Source organism: Haliotis rufescens, unplaced genomic scaffold, assembly GCF_023055435.1.
Source record: "Haliotis rufescens isolate VD_foot unplaced genomic scaffold, xgHalRufe1.0.p SCAF_11, whole genome shotgun sequence".
In the NCBI taxonomy this organism is placed as follows: Eukaryota; Metazoa; Mollusca; class Gastropoda; order Lepetellida; family Haliotidae; genus Haliotis; species Haliotis rufescens.
In genome coordinates, this window is record NW_025963791.1 from 25,410,150 (window position 1) to 25,431,994 (window position 21,845).

General features: G+C 40.0%; 1 protein-coding gene across 2 annotated transcripts in view; it reads left to right on the top strand.

Moving 5' to 3' along the window:
• The window catches only part of LOC124132776 (sodium-coupled monocarboxylate transporter 1-like), a 44,148-nt gene that overhangs the window by 9,116 nt on the left and 13,187 nt on the right, over positions 1-21,845 (top strand). Inside the window, exons 1-7 of one of the 2 annotated variants that reach the window (XM_046496897.2) lie at positions 2,381-2,549; positions 10,770-11,165; positions 16,810-16,875; positions 17,255-17,306; positions 17,728-17,795; positions 18,549-18,703; positions 21,399-21,539. In XM_046496897.2, coding sequence (XP_046352853.1) covers positions 10,797-11,165; positions 16,810-16,875; positions 17,255-17,306; positions 17,728-17,795; positions 18,549-18,703; positions 21,399-21,539 — 851 coding nt within the window. In that variant the 5' untranslated portion in view covers positions 2,381-2,549; positions 10,770-10,796. Of the gene's footprint in view, positions 1-2,380; positions 2,550-10,769; positions 11,166-16,809; positions 16,876-17,254; positions 17,307-17,727; positions 17,796-18,548; positions 18,704-21,398; positions 21,540-21,845 lie in introns of those variants that run through there. The other variant, XM_048392441.1, reaches the window with a different exon arrangement.

Sequence of the window (21,845 nt, forward strand, 5' to 3'; positions counted from 1 at the left end):
TTTTAAATTAATATTTTGAATAAGCCGTTAATACGCCAGTCGTGACAGGGAAGATGGTATGGTAGCAGCTGTAGCAGACGGATTGGCAGTCGTTGTTACGTGAGTCACTCGGTTATTAGTACGGCATTGACCTTGTTGATTGTTACTATACTTTGAAGATTTCTGTCGCCAGTGGCGGACGTAATTCAAACTCCTTCCACACTGACACCGCATCAAATATATTTGTGTACCGATTACATAACTCTGACGGACAGGGTGGGGTGGGAGTTCACCGGACGACACTGTGTATATTGGGCGGCTCCTTTGATATCGCCTCACAACTAACTTTTATTGAATGACCCATTAAACGATGATACATATCTCGTTGAATATATCAGGGCACTAAGTTATTTCATAAACTTTGTTTTGTCTTTGTGCTTTATATATCCACAACGAAAATATGTAATACATGTATCCACCAGATAAATATACACATGCAGGCTAGGTATTTGCCCACATCAACACCTGCATAACTGTTTATTCACGCATGGTGTGGCAGATTGTAATTGTCCGAGAGCAGGTATTGTAGAATCACCTGTAAATAAGGCCGACACTGTATTTAGATACAACGTACTATTGAGAATATGAGAATTATCATTTTCATACCAAAACTGGCAATGCATTTAAAAGTTGCTTTCGTGTCACAATATTCACTCAAGTTTTCCTCAGTCGCATTGAAACATAATTCCCATTGGTCAGTTCGACACCACATGTAATTAAGTAATTATTTCGAGATTTCGTTAGAATGTGAGATATTCAGCCAGACGTTATGCAATGAAAGACGAATCGGTTTTTTCCATTGAAATACGCGAACGCGTACCTGTATATTGCATACCTAGTGTCACGTAATTGCCCAGTGTGATGTATCAACAATACATAAAATGGGAAATAAAAAATAAACTAACTAAACTTTGATGTTGTGGAAAATAACGCCAATGAATTGGTGTACAAGCGCATGAATTCGTATGATATGCTGTCAAGACGTTTTGAGAGGTAAGGCCGGGTTCATTAAAGATCGTTACAATATGTAAAACAGGTGAAATCTGTAAAACATCTATAAAGGAAACATCCAACCAAAGGCCCTTTTTAAATAGTAATGTAATGATATAATATAAAGTATATTTCACATGATACAGTATACTTTGTACACAAGTTGTTAATGCTTTAAAGGGACTGACGAAGACATGGGCGAAATATTATAATAACGCCGCTAAATATTTGAATTAAGTTAAAATGAGTTGAGTCATGTGTCATGCTTATAACACCTTTATGTATTTGCGAAACTAAAACTGTTGAGCAAAGGAAATTATTCTCTCCCATGAGCCAAACCTTTTTCGCGCCCATGGGCGAAATATTTCAATATTGCTATTAAATCGTTGAATTAAGTTAAAATGAGTTAAATTTTGTGTCATGATGCTTGAAAGAAATACATTTATGTATTTGCGAAACAAAAACATGAGTTTTGAGCAAAGGAAAATATTCTCGCCCATGGGCCAAACCTTTTTCTCGCCCATGGGCGAAATATTTCAATATCGCTATAAAATCGTTGAATTAAGTTAAAATGAGTTCAATTTTGTGTCATGATACTTGAAAGAAATACATTTATGTATTTGCGAAACGAAAACATAAGTTTTGAGCAAAGGAAAATATCCTCGCCCATGACGACAGCATGTTTAATTTTGTAAATACCTTTGACCGAGACTGGGCAGAGACCGTAGAGTTTCTGGACTATTGGGTTTCCAGAATTAAAATGGGACGTGTTCTCGGTTATTTCCGAGTATCTCCGACCTTGAAGAGTATATTCCGGAATCAAGACTACATGTGAATGAATTCTTATCCTTTGCATGTTACTTATTTGTTTCCCTGATGTGTAAGCACATATATATTTTTTTTGTTCTTTCGCAGTTACATCAAATGATTCAGTTAAACATTCTTAACAAGTTGGGTTTTTCTGGGCTTAGGAATACCAATGACCGCACCCAATAACAAACCAACGAGTTTTTATGGTAAAGTAGCCTTGCTCCAAGGCTGTACTGAATGATAAGCCCATGCGTGTATAGTAGTTCTAACCTTATAATAGGCAAGTCTAGATAAGCGGACAACATAAGGGCGCCAGTCTCTTATAGGGACAACTTGTACTTATTATGTGTATAGTCAAGAAATTATGCTTCAACCTTTTTAAAAATGCCTTAGAGACTTGTGCAAGTCTAATGGTCAGGCTACTCGAGGGATGCATGCCTTGCCGTGTCATATTATCCCCTGAACCGTCTTCACAGGGAGAGTGTTTATAGCAACCTCTTCGTCAGCGTAACCTGATGCTCAACTCTGCTTTAGCTTTAAAATAACCCTTCGTGAACTTTTTGCTTCGGACAGAGACCGTTCATAGACGGATACTGGTATAATCTTGATACGGACAAGGTCTGCCAGTCTGTTTCCCCTGGAAGCCAGTTTGCCTTTCTCCTCGATTTAAGTGTGTTTATATCCGAGGAAAGAACTAGCGGCGATTTGAGGTATGTCAAGCCCTTTGCAGGAAGTGTTCTAAATGTATTTTTAGCCAGTAGCAAAGTGCTCACAGAGGCACCTCAACGCGAAGACGCGGTAAGCATGAATGTTTAAAACCCTGTATGTACATGTTCTTTGACGGATATGGCTATGTGTTCTTAATCACGACAATCATGTTCTTTTTGTTAACATTTTCTTTTGTGCGAACTTGTCGTCAACCATCTGTCATGTGTGGGTAAGGGGGTCATGTGCGTTTCATAACCTGTACCCTGTTCCAGTCTCGGTCTGATATTTGTGATATGTGTGGAATTGAGACATTGACTGTATGTACTCAGGGCCATCAGAAACTGCTAATTTGATAACATAAAAAAATAGTAATCAGATTGAGAATGTAGTTTATTTAACGACTTGAATTTTATTAACTAGAATGTCCATTTAGTCCGGCCGTTCTTTCCACAAAATGTCAATCAGAATTAGAACTGTTGGTATTTTCTAACTCATTTGCCGCACTTGTGTTTCCTTCCGCTAGACGTAGGCACTGGTTGGCTTGGGGTATGTAGAGAACGTACTATTTGACTACTAACAACAGTCATTCAAAAGGCTGTTTCATGTTAGTTCTCTCTTGCATGTTTCATTGACTCCTGTTATGTTCCTCAGATGTATCAATGTATAAACCTTGTTTAGCCGGACGTGTTGGGGACACCATACTCTATGAAATCGTTCGAATTATCTCCAGAAACACGTAACTGTGTCCCTTTGTACGTCCGGAGTTACAAGATTAACGGTGTCCGAACAAACGGAGTTTCATTGTATCGTTCACGTACATGTTATGATGTAATCGTAATTTATGCAACAGTGCCTCACAACATCAATAGACAATCTTCACGACACCGACTCTTGGTTGCCTGACTGGGAACATTCCAAATGAACACAATCAGGGTTCTAAATGAACGTTACTGAACTGCAACAGGATTTGTATTTTAAAAACAAAGGATGGTTGTTGCCGTTAATGTACCGTTGTATCACGCACCGTGTGAATTAAGAGTCATCGAGTAAGTAAGTGCATTAGAATACCTCGGTGATGAAATCTGACACCTACGTGTCGGGTCATATTTGAAATTTAGACACGAGTCGTGCTGAGAATTCAAACTTCCTGCCCAACATGTGTTTTTTATGTTGATAGTGTAAGCTTTCCTGGATATTTTCAGCCCTTGTGAGTTCAGTGAGCTGGCTTTCCCCAGAGAAACTTTTTCATCACTACGTGTACATACTGACGCAATATCACAACTATGTCATGTTGACGTGTAAGTCGCCAGCTCGGCGCAGGGCCGTTTGGAGTGTTTGGCGTTTTATTATGGCTATTTTGATATTTATGTGACAAAGCTTCAATGTTAACCATGTGTTAATCAGATTTAGACCAAGGCAAATAAAGTGTGGGTGTTAAATTAAATTAAGTTTTACAGTTGAAAGGGTTAGTATATGCGCCTTTCTCAGCTCGTTTGGGAGTATGCATATAGCAAGCTATATGTTACGCAGGTTGGCATACACGTTGTCACATTGCATTTATACATCGCTTGTGAGAACTTGTGATCACTGAATGCACCCGTGCTTTGCCAAGAAGCTGTATCCACGCTTGGAAAGGTCTTTAGTCTCATACAAGAGAAAAGGTCTTGTTATATATCAGGAAACGCTGGTGCCATCATGTATTGGCTGGGTACTCATGTGTCTACAGGATCGCTTCCCCTTTAGTACCCGTCCTTACATCGACCGACCGCCTCCGTGGTCTAGCGTCGGGGGTTCGATCCCCGGCCGTGTCATACTAAAAAAGGTTAAAAGATGGTACTTGTTGTTACCCTGCCTGTGCTATGTATTTAGGGGATAAAACAAGCACTGATCAGCTCGGAGACAGTATACTGTGTCTAAGTGGGGTATTCAAATATAAGACTGCGGCATGGTATCTCAGTGGGCTAGTCCGGCCTGTTACGAGCAGACACACATCCTTACATGCACGCCGCTGTATAATCCTTGTCTGTTTGTTTGTTTGTTGTTTAACGCTACACTCGGCAATATATATATATATGACGAGGGTATGTAAATAATCGAGTCTGGCCAATTGTATCTGAGGGGAGTGCTCATGTTAAACAGAGTGGTATCTCAGTGGGCTAGCACTATAAAATCGGCATGAGTCCTGACTACGAGGATTACAAGCAGACACACACACACACACACACACACACACACACACACACACACACACACACACACACACACACACACACACACACACATGTGAATGCAGGTCGCTATATAAGTGCAATTATCTTGAACACGACGTTCATTTCACCTCACCTCAACTCAACTCGTCTTACATCGACCCTTTCCGTCCCATTCGCTGTTGAGTGGACACACAAGAAGTGTGTTTGGAGTGGAGGATATGTGTGCAATGGTTACGTTGTTATCATGTAATTGCCAACTTAAAATCAAAACGTTAAATGTTACTGGTATTCATGCACCTATATCTCTGTCAGTCCCAGGTTAATGACGGCCACTAATTAATACAGCTATACAACTCATCGATCGTATACTCACATTGCCCATGTATACAAAATCGTTAACATCCCTTGTGAGTAGAAACCGAAAATACGTTCCGACATTGTGGCATAAAGTTTACATTAAAAACGGAAACAGTTTTATAATAGTGTTATTGTTTATGCAAGTTATAGAAAACAGTCACGATTTACTTTATCTTTCTCTATGCAATTTAATCGCAATGACCTTATTTCAACAGATCACACAAACTACGAACAATTACAAACACATGTAGCTGTTGTTCGAGGACAAGGGACTCCTAGTCTGTTCAACGGGTCCTGTACCACATTATTTCCTCCCCTGCCCTGCAATGATATAGCCCTAAATGAAGATTTTCCACAGGTTCTGAAACACCCTTTTCTGACAACAATATATATTTTCAGAGACTGAGTGTTAGTCTAGGAAGCCTCCTTGCTATCAGTTTCCGTGTGCCCTGGGCTGCCCTGAGAACGGTATGAAGCAGTTCCATTGGTGCAAAGTTATAATTGATAACAAAACTGAGCAGAAATAGACCGTGGAAACACGTGAGGCTATATACTCACGGCCAACATTACGCATTTAGATTTTCCGGGCGTAGGGGGGATTATAGAACTGATCTCGAAAGTTGTAAACACGCCAAGTTGACGTTTTACTTTTAATTAATTTCTCGCAGGTGTACGTATAAGATACGGAATTTTGTGTTTCGAGACATTTTACGAACATGCATTGGATATTTTCTTCGATTAAACTATACAGGAAAACCGCGTTAACATCCATTATCATCAAAACTTATCACGCGAAAGCGTTTTGGAATGGAGAATATTCTGTACTAGAACAGTAATTATATTTAGTGACCTTTATAACTGAAACTTGTTTTATTAGATGCTATTTTGTTTATTATGATAACAAATACGGGGTTAATTCCAACTCGATCGCCAAAAGACAAGAGGGCTGCCATGTTTGTTTGTAAACATCGAAAATAGTACCTATTCCTTTTTTATTTGCATATTTATCCGCACATTCTGCTCCGGAGAAACCTATTCATAATGTGGTAACTCGAGATTTTCGAATTTCGAGACAAGATGAGTGCCGATATCGGAAGACGGTGCCAAAATTATCATGACCGCATTGACAAAACAATCTTAGCAACGACCTGCGTAGTTTCCAGACAAGACTTAGACTTACGTTAGATAGAGGACAGGTCGCTTTGTGGCCCAGACTCAGGGCCTTAATAAATGTAAATTCGTCTTTTACGATATGTCGAGTTAATGGAGTTCGAGATATCATGCAAGTGAGGACTAGCTTCATATCATATCTTGGGCGGTCGGGTAGCCTAGTGGTTAAAGCGTTCGCTCGTCACGCCGATGACCCGGGTTCAATTCCCGACATGGGTACAATTTGTGAAGCCCATTTCTGGTGTCCCCGCCGTGATATTGCTGGAATATTGCTAAAAGCGGGGTAAATCCATACTCACTCACTCACACACTCACTCACTCACTCACTCACTCACTCACTCACTCACTCACTCATATCATATCTAGGTTTTTATAGATCTAGTGAGAATCTGTTATGTCCTCTAATAGAATGCGTAGGCAGCCTGGGAGATGTTAGAGAATTGGTAAACATGAAATGCACCTTTTGTAAACTTTTAGCAAAAGCAAACATGTGTTGGTATTCAATAGACACATTACTTGTTACCTGGAACGCCCTTTCCAACTACTACTGACATCACCAAAGGGTGCTTATTTGCTAACTGGTAGTCATTATACTGGTGTCGTGTGCAGAAAGACAATTCCATTGTGACGTAATCACGTCACATGATACGTGACTCCGAAACTGTGCGTACAACTAGATGCAGAAGATGGCTTCCTTAGAACATGAAACATGACTTTGTGTAGGTTATTTGCACACGTCTGTAGACGTGGTGGCCTGGAAGAAGATTACACCCATACCTTCATATCGGGGGGTGTTGACCAACCTAGAAACATAATCATGGCGAATCAGGATTCGAACCCACGATTATAGGTTTCTGGCCCACCTAATAGCCGCAACTCTGCATAGCCCGTTTTTGTCGCCCACGTGTCAGTATCCGTGACACGCATCCATATTTACGTTCACACTTGGCTCTAGTTATTTCCATACATACGTACCCACACGTAGCATGTTGAAGACGTGCGAAAAGAAAATCCCATGGGCTTCACAATATAATGTGACGTCACAACAGGGGTTATTCCATCTGCAGGTCGATCCGTATCCATAAAAATCGACATAGGATGGGACAAAACGGATGCGGGACCCGTATCCAAAATGTACGGATACTGATACGTATACAAGAGTGGATGCCAAAGTGGTGAAATTGTATACGAAAGCGGTTTTCGCGGATACGGATACGGGTGAAAAAGTACGGATAGGTGTATTTGGCCCATAAGACGACTGCGTCACCCGTGCCCTTCCAGCACTCACAGTGTATGATGGAGCAAACAGCCGGGCCTATATCTTAACAACGCTACAGGCAATCCACTAAGGAAGCAGGTCAATGACCCCCTTTCCCACACGTACAGAGTCGTTAACCCAGAACTCTGCCCAGCCGCACACATGGTGAAGTCAAATCTACGGAGTCTACACAGCTGGTGTTTCTGTCAGATATCGGAATGGCCTTACCCCGTCGAACCCCCAAACTAACAAACGGGGGATACTTATTTACAAACTTGACAACTAACGCGTCTGACCAGCAATGGTTATGTTGTGAAACATTATCCTGAACGTATCGTGTGGTTAACGTTCGCTGAATAGGATAAGATAAGATGTATTTCTTGCAAGAAATATTTCATTACGGAACAGAAGCAATTTTGTAGACATACACATCATCAATTGATATAAACATACAGGTAACCCATAGAGAGTATTTACAGAAGAAGATAAAGAAATTAAATATAAGATATGTACATACATTCATATTTATCTCTCGTTAGATACGTAATTTGGCACATTATTGTAACCATGGTGACCTATATTATATATATGGTGTTGAAGTCATTATTTACTCAAATGTATTAGGAATAAATCATTTTCTTCAATTTGCCTAAAATTATGACAATCTTTCTCTAGCACTTTTTACAGAAGAAATCTTTGATGACTATGTTTGGTACAGTGTAATATATAATGTTCACCATCTTCAGTAATGGCACAATTAGAAAAAAGCCGTTGATTTAAAGGTACTAGAGGTCTGGAGCTTCTTCCTAAGTCTATGTTTAGTTATGTGGTCACCTGGAGGTAGTTTAGCAAAATGAACACGAGTTGACAGTGGCTGATATAGGGCTCTAGGTTTATTTCCAGGGTTTTGTCGCTTTATTACTAATCTCTATGTCCTAAGTTTATTTCCCGTACCATAGAAGTAGATGTATCCTGAAATGAGTTATGGAATAGGGTATTGTATTTAGACTGAGTTGCATTGATTATTTTACTGTTGTATAAAATAACTGGTTCTATTAATGTTTTGAATAATGTACATGCCAGGGTCACCTGGAACTTCATGATTAAAAATATCAGATTAAAGTCTACGGTATGCTCCTTATCCTTTTTAGAAGTGATTTTGCACTGTATTTGAACTTACCATCTCAGTGAAATGTAATTCCTAAGTAATTGTATTTATGTGTGACAAGCATCCTTTGTCGAGCATTTTTCCAATTATTTCTAACCTCCAGCTTACCAGGATTGCCAAATATCACTATATTTGTCTTATCATATCTTGTTGTTTTTGCAGAATGAACTGACATTATCGAGTAGTTCTTTTAACTTTTGAGGTGAATTTGCCAAAAGGACTAAGTCATCTGCAAACAACAAGTAAAAGATATCGATACTCTTTAGTAATACACAGTTGTCTTAACTACAGTATGAAAGGAGGTCATTGATAGATATATTGAAAAGTGTGGGAGATAAAATGCTTCCTTGTCGGACCCCTATATTTGAATTAAATATTTATGAGTTACCTTCTGTAGTTTCATACTTTATACGATAATTCACTAAAAAGGGACGATATTAACTGGAGGACGTTTCCCGAGATTTTATGAAACCAAAGTTTTGACATAATAGTGATCGATCTATTAAATTAAAAGCCTTTCTAAAAGTTTCTATATAAACTCATTATCAGATGTTCTGAATCCTGTCCTAAATCCTGACTGACAGTTTTCTTGGAGATTACGTCTTGTCATATGATCTACTAATCTGTCATTTACGACCTTGCAAAATAGCTCACCCACAGCTGCTTTGTGCGAGGTCTCATCGATCCCCTTTCTTATGAAGTGGAGTAATAACAAATGTTGCCGAAGTCTGTTGCCCAAGTGGCCGCTATTTAGTACATCATTGACAAGTTCAACAAAATGATCAATTTATAGAGGAGATACTCAATTACTAACGTTATTGGAAATAAGTAGTTAGGCGTCCTTGCTAACAATGTAATGATACATCGACCAACCGGTTAATTATACGCCTTATTTCCTGCAAGATACAGTACGTATCGACACATTCTTCAGTTGCAGGTGTATTTACGAAACAGGTCAAACACCCTTTCTTTGAATTTGCAGAGTTCCATTCCCGAAACCGTCGTCATGGTTAAAATAAGGATCGGTGCCTATCATAATACGGCATCATGCATTACAATATATCGCAAAATTTTATCGACAGATAGCCATATCACCCGATCCCGTTAGTCGCCTCTTACGACAAGCAAAGGTTGCTGAAGATCAATACTACCCCAGATCTTCACGGATAGAGAGGACGCTGGTGTTTAGCTGGGAAAAAGAGGGACCCTTAGTCTTTCTGAAAAAAATATTTTAAAAAACTTTGATTTTCAACTAAATCAAAAGCTGAGAATGTTATCCTGCCGGGAAATTGTTGTGTTCTTACACAAGCTATGATGAAATGTTACGTTCTTTTAATCCCCCATGAGAGACGCGTAGCAGTCTAAAAGGCGGTGGGATAGTCTATTAGTACACGTTCGCGCGTCACGCCGAAGTGCCGGGTTCGATTCCCTACATGGGTAAAATGTGTGTAGCCCATTTACTCGTGTTCCCCGTCGTGATATTGCTGGAATTTGGTTAGAAGCTGTGTAAAATCATACTCCTTCACTCGCTTGGAAGGGAATGAAAATTTGCTTTGACTTTCTTTTATACCCTAAATAATATACCACAGTAAGGCATCAAGTTACACTCTCATGTCTTGACAGCTAGAAGACTGACCAATCTCCCAGTCTTTATCAGTATATTATAGTATAGTATAGTACAGTACAGTACAGTACCGTACCGTACCGTACCGTACAGTAAAGTATAGTATAGTACAGTATAGTATAGTATCAATACAACTTTTGCTTTGAGTATTCAAAGAAACTTCTTGCCACATATTTGACATAGTTTCTTTTCTGTACAATGGCCTGCATTTGTGTACAATTGTTTCATGTATTTTATTCATGTTATCTGTCCACTAGTTGTTATCTAGTCAATGTTTTGTCATGTGCTGCGTCAGCACGGTTTCACATACGGCTGTGTAAATATGTTGACTACTTGATGAATGACCCTTTCGCTAAACCACACAACATTTGCATGTCCCTTGTAATGTAACACCACTAATAAAACTTGTCGTGACAAAAACGCTTTGGTTTTCAGACACATCTTCAGGTTCTGTGAGCAAAGATGGCGGAAAGACAGTACAGTTATCAGACGGGACAGAAGAACTCGTTTCATTGGCTGGATTTTGTCATTTTCTGTGGAACGCTGCTCTTTTCCGCCGGAATAGGCATATTTTACGCCATTAAAGATCGGCGTAAGAAAAGCGTGAAGGACTTCTTACTAGCTGGTGGCAACATGCACGTTGTTCCCGTCGGGATGTCGTTGCTGGCCAGCTTCATGTCGGCTATTACGTTGCTGGGAACGCCGGCGGAGATGTACAACTACACGACGGTGTATATATGGATTGGGTTCGGTTACTTCCTGGCTATCGGGATGTCCGCGCACATATATGTTCCCGTGTTCTACAACCTTGGAGTGACAAGCGCCTATGAGGTAAGTGTTATTCAAACTGCGCATGTGAACGCCAAGATTATTTGAACATTAACATAAACTTGGCAAGACTTGCGAGACGCAAAGGCAAAAGTTACAGCTGTGATTTTGGCACAATGGTTAATCCTGAAAAGACCTATAATTTGTGTCATTGTCATGTTCATCTAGGTTCTTGTCTGGCGTATACTTGTAGAATTCTCAAGAATATTCCCTGTTCCGGTCCACCAGATCTCCCACGATGCGTACTGTTGCTAATCACGTGACACAGGGCACGTTACCTGGCTAGAGACATAGCAGCATGTCTGCACACCGCTTCACTCCTATTCTCTGTCAATAACCAGCTGGTATATCGAAATGTTACCATGCTGGTACTTATGCGTAAAACTATCAAGATCACTCGACTATTGGTACATTACTTCCCATGCTTACAGTTGAGAGCAGATCAATGATGATCGGGTGTTTAAACCTTTGAGTTAAATCGTAGGTCAAACAGTTCACCACCGCAGCCGTACTATAGAGGGATTCTTGCTGATTCCGGCGTTAAACAACATTCATCCAATCACCTAATCGTTATCATGAAAACCACATAAATGATATCAATATATAAACGATCACAATAACGATATTTGCCTAAATAGTTGACAGTCACACACACACACACGCAGGCACGCACGCACGCACGCACGCACGCACGCACGGGTGGTTGTCAAGCTCGGCGACTTGGTTGATGGCATGTCATCGTATACCAATTGCATGAATCGATACTCTTGATGCCAATATCGGGATTGTCTGGTGCAGACTCGATTATTTACAGACCACCGGCATATAGTTGGAATATTGCTGAGTGCGGTGCTAAACAACAGGCAAACAAACAACTTGAGCGCGTACACACACGCACACGCACACGCACACGCACACGCACATGTGCACCTCTTCGAACTTAATGAATTAATTCTTCTTAAATTCGGTCGCACTGCCAACGAAGACTGGTATTGTCAATCCTTTTATGCAATACCCAAGGTGAAATACAATATTGACCCCGAGACTTCTATGTACTGTGTCAGCACAATTGATTTTGTTATATCGACTTCAGGTAATGATGACTAATTGTGATTACAGTCGTTTTACTGAGGTATTGGATTATGATAATGACCTGATACATAACTGTTCACGTGGCACCTAAGTGCCGTCCTTGACAATCGAATTCAGTTTTCAATTTAAAGGTTTCAAAAGCACTTTCTACCAGGACTGTTAGTAACTTTCACATAACAACCTAATACATCAAGTTTCCCTTTAAAACATTTGTCACACTTGCTTTAAATAATTTAAGACTCGCAACACGAGGTGATGAAGTAAGATCAATATTTGAAGTTGTGGGTTTGCGAAAAAAGTGCTTCAAAATATTTATTTCGCAATGAACTGTCCAATGAAATCCTGCCGTCAGACACTGAAGAATATATATTCCGCCTCCGCGGTCAAGTAGATAGAGCGTCTGCCTGGAGAGAGGAAGGTCTGTGGTTTCAAACTACGTTAATATATTGTACTTGTTGTTACCCTTCCTGGCGCTCAGCATTAATGGTATAAAACAAGGACTGGTCCAAAACACAACTATGGTGCCCTATCAAATACATCACCTTCAAATAACCATTTCTTGTTTGTTTCATTTTTAGCCACCATCAAAGATGAATGTATACTTTCTTTTTCCCGGCAGTTTATTCATTTGGCATACTGAATGCACCACAAACACACGCACGCACAGACGCACTGAACCTAAACAGGTTATACAATTTGACACATTCCTGTCAGAAATCCTCGCTTCTGATAACCATTATAGCCCTAACCCCTCCCGTAGGGTTTTTTTCATGATGCAACGTTACATTTTATGCCTGATGCCCATTTTAAAATGAAAACGCCCCTTTAAAATTAGGCAAGGTGAAACAATTAATTCAAAATCGAAATGTCATTTGGACTCATAGTTGGGTTGTTTGTAGTCGTGCGTCATGCCTGTGGAATATATATTTTTAGGCATTTTTTTTCTAAAAGCCTAGGCAAGTCTAAATCAAACTAACAAAGGTTCTTTGGAAGAATTAAATTATAATTATTTTACAGAAATGTTTTCATTGATTAAGTGTGAGTCTAGGTTGTCTGGTAAATCCAAGTACACAAGCATGAAACGGCGTAGCCTCCTTCCCTTGTGTAAAAACTGTCAGAGTTCCACTCACGAAGCATCTTATCCTATCGGCGCCCTTTGCAAATAGTCTGTAATATCTAAATTAGGGTGACACATTTAATGACTGTATTCCGAACGAGGCTCAATGTTCCCGAATAAAGCTGACTCTAACTGGGGGTGCATTGCATTGTAATATGATGAAAATAGTAACAATTAGTAAGGAAACGTAAAGCTTTATTAAACGTAAATCACAAGAAATGACAAGAAAGTCAATTCTACTTTCAAAATAAAACAGCGTTTTGAATAAATGATACTATTACAGCATTATTACAGCATTATGAATTAATTACTCTCACCCTGTGCAAGATATTTGCATATTGGTTTATGTCCATTTAACACACAATCGAGACCGATAAAGATTTGACTGTATCACTTGCTGTGTACTTCTGGACCGAAAGTATCCGCAACAAGCATCATGTAATGAGAGCTTTAAACTCACCAAGCTAAGGCGGGTTTCAGGTTTCTCTCTAACAGTCAATTTGTGCATTGCTATGCTGAATAAATTTATTTACTCGCCGAAATACGCCACATTCCCTATGATACTGCTGAGACCGAAATCGTGGATAGTCTCAATTCACTTGCGGACGTGTCTGTGGTGGACTTCTGGTCTGAAAATGTCGCCTTCCGGCACGTGATGACACGTTTGAACTCCATGCGCATTTGTCTGCTGGATATAATGTAGATGATGAAGTTAGCGGAGGAGTTGACAATTTCAAGCCAAACTCCCAGTATCCCGACCAGGTTGTAGACGTTGTTCCGAGTTTTGGGGAAATTGTATTCGTAGTCAAATAGCTGGCTTAGGATATTGAGGGCACCAGGTGTCATGCAAAAGAAAAACAGAAGAGCCAGACCAAACAATGTCTGAGTGATGCGCTGTTCTGCAGGCGTCCCGTCACGATTCTGACCCGTCATCTGGGAGCGCGCAGACTTGGAGCGGTACAGTCCCACAATGATGACGATGTTGCTGATGATGACGACGGCGATGGGGATCAAGCGAAGGAGGGACATTCTGACGATGTACAGCGTAGCAAAAACGTCCCGGTTCTTTCCGAACTCCGACAGTTTGAGAACTGTGGTCATTTGTGTCGAATTGGGTATAGGGAAATCAGTAGGCACGAACTCCAGGGAATAGGGAAGAAACAAAGCTACAACCAGAAGACTGCAGATGAATATTGAAAAGCCCATTATCTTCCTTGTCCAAAGTGATTTGATTTTCAAAGGATATATCACTGCACAAACTCTTTCAAGCGAAATTACAAGGATCATTAAATTTGATGTACGACCAAAAATTGACAATAGGAAAGATCCAAAATATGGAAATGCTTTTCGGGAGATATAAAGTCCAGGTTTATAGTCTAAAGCAATGGTGACTCCGATCAGACAAAAGAGTATCATCGCAATAAGGTGTAGAAAGTCACAGACAGTTATGGAGAGGAGAACCATCTTGGTTGTGTCCCGCATCTTTTGACGTAATAAGACCACAAAACTGATGACGTTTCCAACAAGACCAATGAGAGCTGTTACAGGCATGATGGTCGTGTACATTGCAATCCGGAAGTTGACCATGTCTTCAGCAGGGATGGCAAAGTAGCCGGGTGGATACATTGACTTGGGCGTAGTAGTTGGGAGGTCGGTGATGTTCACAACGTCCATGCTTATATTGGTAAGAAAGGTGTTGATGTGTACAATTTTCACCTAAAACGAGAGTAAAGTTACGTACCCTGCCAAATTAGAAAAATAACACTAAACCGTTGGTACATTTACAATAAAATCGATAAAGCCCTTTCCATATTCATAAGAAATCACTTCTGAAAATAGTGACGATTGCATGATTCCGACTATATCATGAGCATGTGTTGATGAAGCACTATCGTATGCATTATGCATTATGTATGGAGATGATAAAGTTAAGTCATTCTGTTTTGAATGAGTGTCATGTTGACTAGTATATAGCTTTAAAACAACTTTTATTTCGAAATGAACAAATACATTTATTTATAAGAATGATTCAAAATCTCCTGACAAGTCGATTGAATAATGATGCACCTATTACTTTAAAAAAATACGCTAGACTTACTGATCAATTCAATCTCCAAATGCCAATCTCACAATTAATCCGAGCATGTCAACACTGTCGATGGGATGAAATTCAGTATTATTCTTATTATATTTACACTCATTTCTATTTGTAATACCTGTTCGCCTTTCCACTTCCGTCTGTTGGGATTAGTAAAATATACGTGATCTGGCTTTAACTTTAAAGTTTAAAGAGGTTGGTATAGCCAATGTCATTACACTTTAATACCCCTTCCAAATAGTCCATAAACAAATCTTTAGTACAGATACTCATAATCTGCCAAGGTGGTCAACCATGCAAATATATACCTCTTATTTGATAGTGATTCATTGACTCGTGCTGTTGAATTAGTCGGAATCGTACAGTGGACTCTCCTTATAGAAGAGATGTCTTATGATTATGAAAATGCTATTGTCGCTTAATTAATTAATTAAAAATGTCCAAATTGTTTTACATCGTAACCTTAATTAATCCTCTGACGAAAGACATTTGTGTTTGTTTACATACTTATATTAGTCATACTGATATTGTAACAGAAATCCGCACTCCCCTGCTTCTTTGCGTCATACGATAACTCAGTATTTATCAGCAAGTATTTCTAACTGAGTTAATGTCATATAGACATTTTTCAAAAATGCATGAAAGATTGGGATTTTGTAAAATAAAGAGCGGTGCTTAACTTCTTCTCAGGTGCTTATTTCACTTTCAAATATTGTTACCACCCGATACAGTTTAAATCGCATCAATCAATAACCATAAGGTGTATTTTTTGTATGTGTATACAACAAGGCTTACCTTATGTATGAGAGGAAAACGTGTTCCAGATGGTACCGTGTCTTGTCCAGATTTCCTTGGACTACGTTCTTCACCCGTATATATACTAGTATACCACCCCACTAAACAAATACCCGAGCACGTGATTATTCAAGGCTAGCCACACGATAAAATCAAGATGATGGCTTAGATCTAGATAATACCGACGTTTTACCTCTTGTCATCTGTGTACACACTTGGTCCTCATACTGTTGGAGGACCTATTACGAAATTGTCTTATCATTATCAGATCCATCATTTCACAGATTTCGATGACAAAAGCGCGACAGTTGGGGATACTTAGATCCTTCACCACGATCTAAGCATGCTTCAGATTGCTATAGCAAATGAGAATCCATTATAGTTATTATTTTCGTAACCTTAGCAGAGTTTGTTGTTTCGATTCATTTGTGGGTTGATCTAAACCACTTTTTGTGCCATCTTCGGTCTTAATGTGTGTTTTGCTCGTAGGTCTTTCTAATAATGTGTATTGTTTCTTGTAACAATCCTGTGTTTTCTTTCTTCAGTATCTGGAGAAGCGGTTCAGCAGGGGAGTCCGCACTGCTGGCACCATCATCTTCTGTACGCAGACGGTAAAGAATAGAATGACATTTGGTCCAAGAAATAAAGTTATCTTATGTAAAAATATGTTTCTACAAACTAAAAGAAAATATAATCCAAATGGAGCTCAGAACCATCCTCGGGTCATTCTAGACTTTCCAAATCATTCTTTTTATTTATGCTCCAGGGTCTGAGAAACCGACTAGGTAATGAACAAATCATGTTTTTTTGTCGGCTTAAATTTACAAACCTACGATATACCATACTTACATATTTATTTCTTGCATCACACAGGATATATCTAAGTAACTGCTTCATTTACCTGAATTTTCTTCTGGAAGGTGTTTCGTATGAATAGTAACCCGATGAAAGATAAGGTAGCTACGTGTGCACTGATGCTTTTCATTGTAGATTATCTACATGGCGATAGTGCTGTACGGCCCATCCCTTGCCCTGAACGCAGGTACTGCTACTGTGTCACATGTTGGGAAAGCGATTAAATTATTATACCAACTATTTTATATGATGGCGGCCTTTCACGACAATACATATCGTTGAGTATTGATGAGTGAGTTACTGTAGGATGTAACATTGATCTAGGTACTGTGTAACTTTGTTCTATGTATTGTGTTACATTGATCTATGTATTGTGTATCATTATTCTATTTATTGTGTGCCATTGTTCTATGTAGTGTGTGCCATTCTATATATTGTGTGACATTGTTCTATGTATTATGTGCCATTTTTCTATATATTGTGTGACATTGTTCTGTATATTGTGTGCCATGGTTTCTATATATTGTGTGGCATGTATTGCTATGTGTATTGTGTGGCATTGTTCTCTGCCACAATGTCCTATATGTGTTGTCCAATTATTGTTTCAGTAACTGGCCTGTCTCTGTGGGGAGCCGTGGCCGCTGTGGGGATTGTCTGTACGTTTTACACAGCTATTGTAAGACATACCTATGCACATACGTATTACTTGATTAGCCTAGTATGTAGCAATAGCTGTCATATGAGTACATAGTACTCTTTACTATAGACGACATGTAATTGTAACTATAAAATATACATTTCACCGCCATTCCTTCGAGCACAAGATAAGTTGGCCGGGGAACAAATAAACCGTATTTGTGCAGATACAAGCATCTGGATACGTACGGTATATAAATGCATAATATAATACTACGAATAATAATAATAATTGGTTGCTGCCTTACGCTATACAGTGCTATATGTTTATATTGTATTTCGCTAGTCCCGCCCATTCTGTTGTAGCAACTTGGATGTATATATAAATATTAAATACTAGTAGTCCAGTAGTTGATCAGACTTGGTGACATTTAGGAAACTCTTCTCTGCGGATTACAAAAGCCTTTCTGTATACGTGTATGTTCCGCCATGTGAAAGAAATAAAACATATAAATTTATTTTCAAACTGCAATTAAAGGTTGTTTTGAACGTTTATCTCCCAAAGCAGAATCACAGCAGTAACTTGAAAAAAATCTTCAGCTACACTCAAGTGAATAGTGTATAAACAGATACGGATTTTAGGGAAGCCAGCGGCATCTAGCTAGATTGATTGTTTTTTTAATTCTTGAATAATATAATTTGAATTTGTTTATATTTATTTTGTATCCTTTATGTTTTCTTTTATTTATTATTTGGTTTATTTTTTTTATGCATTTATGTATTATTATTTCAGGGTGGGATGAAGGCGGTGTTGTGGACGGACACGTTCCAGATCTTCATGATGCTGGCGGGGATAGCAGCCGCCCTAATTCAGGGCTGTATAGAGATCGGCGGCTTCAGCAATGCCTGGGATATTGCCGAGAAAAACCACAGAGTCTACTTCACAGAGTGAGTGAATGGCGGCAGTTGTCAGCAATAATACAGCTATAGTATATCACCGGTCTAGTGGATATAGCGTCTGCCCGGTGAGCGGAAGGTCGGTGGTTCTATCCTTGGCCTCTTCATACACAAGTGCGTTATAAAACGTGTTTCCATGCCTCGCGCTCAGCATTATGGGTATAAAACAAGGACTGGTAAGCTCGGAGTTAGTATACTGTGTCTGAGTGGGGTATCCATGTTAAGACTGCGTATTGTATGTCTATGGGCTAGTCCGGCCTGGTACAAGCAGATACACACCCTTACATGCACGCCGCTGTATAATTGTTGTTTGTCTGTTTGTTTAACGCCGCACTCAGCAACATTCCAGCTATGTGATGGCGGTCTGTAAATAATCAAGTCTGGACCAGACAATCCAGTGATTGACATCATGAGCATCGATCCACGAAATTGGGATACGATGACATGCATCATTGTCAGGGAGAGCCTGACCTCCCGATCCTGTAAGTCGCCTCTTACGACAAGCAAAGTCGCCCCTTACGGCAAGCATGGGTTTCTGAAGATCTATTCTACCCCGGATTTTCACGGGAATCTTCTGGCTGTAGCCGTATATCCTTCGAATGCCCTTGAGTTCGTGTCTACTGATTTCACTGTACCCAGTTCGGCACAAATGACTACAGTTTTCAAACGATCGGAGTTCGGAAAGAACCGGGACTTCCCTAAAACTTCCCTTAAACTCGGAACAATGTTTACAAAATGGTAGAAATGATGTAAATTTTGCTTGACATTGTCAAGTCCTACCCCGTGGGGACCCGGGGTAAAATGTGTCCCAAGCACACCATTGATGGTCGTAAAAGGCGACCGAATTGGGCAACCCGCTTGCCGTAGGTTGCGCCCCTTTGTCGGTGGAGGACGGGAGTCTGTTGGTTGAGGGTTGTATCAACCAAGTCAGCGAGCCTAGCTGACCACCCGATCCCGGCTTATGTTACAATCTCTTTAAAATCAAATCTAAGTTCTGGCTGACACTAAACAAAGGTCTGGGGACATCCCATTACGGGTCACGTCAGAACGACCTTCCGCGAACTTTGACCGACCACTGAAATGACTAACAAGAAGTCGATATCAGCCAATTAGAAAGCAGCTTTCTCGAGCTTTACGGCACTCGTTTCAACCTGGCGACTTCCATTTCAGACTACACTTGAAAAATATGTTGACAAAGTTCTCGATTGAAATTTTGAAAACTGAACAAACGAACATTCCGGAATGTCTAATATATGCTTGAGATTGTATAGCAGTGCTTCCCATATACTGTGCAACGCCTCCTCCGTTCAAATGTTTATCCCACGGAAGCGAGAAATAGACGATAATTTTGACGGAATCAGTCGTACATGTCGTAACTGTCCCTGGAATACCCCGTGTTAACGTTTTCGAGGTTGCATGATTAGAAAATACATTCCGACTGTCACTTTCATGATCTGGTAAGCGACGCTTTGATTGGCTGGATGAAAGTTCGTTCTGACATTACCCCTAATGGTATGTCCTCGGATCTTTGTTTAGCGATAGCGAGAACTAAGATCTGATTTTAATGAGATTTATTCTGTTCTAACCCGGATCTTCACGGGTTCGTCGCTGTCTAAGGGTCCACGTTAAACGCTATTTCACCTCACCTGTAAGAAACGGGCTCAATCTTGGTTTGGGATAAACAAATAAAAAAATAATTGCATTTCTCTCGACAAATGTACCCTTTTTACCCACTAGGCGAAACAGGAAATACATTTGTTATCCGTAAAACAAAGATACAATGCTTTCATCCAGCAAGTTATATTTTTTCGGCTGACCAAATTAAGCGTCCGTGCTCAGTTGTAAACAAACAAGTCTGCAGGTGCTAGTGCTATATCAGATTACTCTTTGGCGTCTCGATGAATTGAATATATCCGATTAATCTTTGACGGGTCGCAGATCTGAATACCTCCAACACAACCGAAACAAGGGAATTCCATTCATTCTTTGTAGTCGACAGTAAATTCTCTTTATCTGTAATTATAAAGGCTTCCTGCAAAGTAGACAAAGGTGCCTGGACCGAAGATGGCCGAATCAGGCGAATAGTATGTGATAACATATTGCCCGATTGAATCACGTTGGCAGTGTTCCGAGTTGTCAAGTCACACCTGCTGAGTTATCACTACTGTAATGGCACCTCGATCTCTGACTCTTTCGATTCTATAGAATCCACACAATTCCACAGAATCAGATACAAGTCATTTTATGACCATGTCAGCGGATTAGTGTGTATGATCTTGCATCGTCATCTTAATGTGGAGTGTGCTACCCAAGCTGTGGGTTTTTACTGGATGTGTTTCCATTTATTCCAATCTCATCCTACCGGGTACCCACTCACTGCAGAGGGGTAGCATACCTCGTTACGCCCAATCACAATTTCATTTTTCCACGTGATTACAATGTGTGAAGCCCTTTCTGGTGTTCGTAGTCGCGACACTGCTCTAATATTAGCAGAGGCAGTATTCTAACGTCAGTTGCCAGCCTAGTGGTTAAAGCGTTCGCTCGTCACGCCGAAAGCCCGGGTTCGAATCCCCACATGGGTATAATGTGTGAAGCCTATTTCTGGTGTTCCCCAGCTGTGATATTGCTGGAATATTGCTAAAAGCGGCGTAAAAACATACTCACTATAACCTCTAAATATTTACAGTTTCAGCCCTAACCCGGCTGTCCGCCATAGCTTCTGGTCTCTCACAATTGGTGCAGGGTTCCTGTGGGCTTCCGTATATGGAACCAACCAAGCTCAGGTCCAGAGAGCGCTCACGTGTTCTTCTTTGAAGGATGCCCAGATGTAAGTGTGTTTTAATGACGGTGATTGTATACAATATATGTCAATATTTGTCAAGCATGTTTAGTTAATATAGATTCTTTGGAAAGAACCTTTTAGAGAATCTCGAAACCATCGACTGCTCACTCACTCGATGTAAACGTCCAGACAAAACACACTCCCTCACGTAGATAACCCAATTTCACCTGTAGGTGGATTAAGTATCAATGTTTTCATGCTCACGTTAACGGCCACTGGTTTGAAGTGTAAGGACCATTTAACATCCAGTATGGGATGAACAAAGATCATTACTTCATTCCCTCACTCATG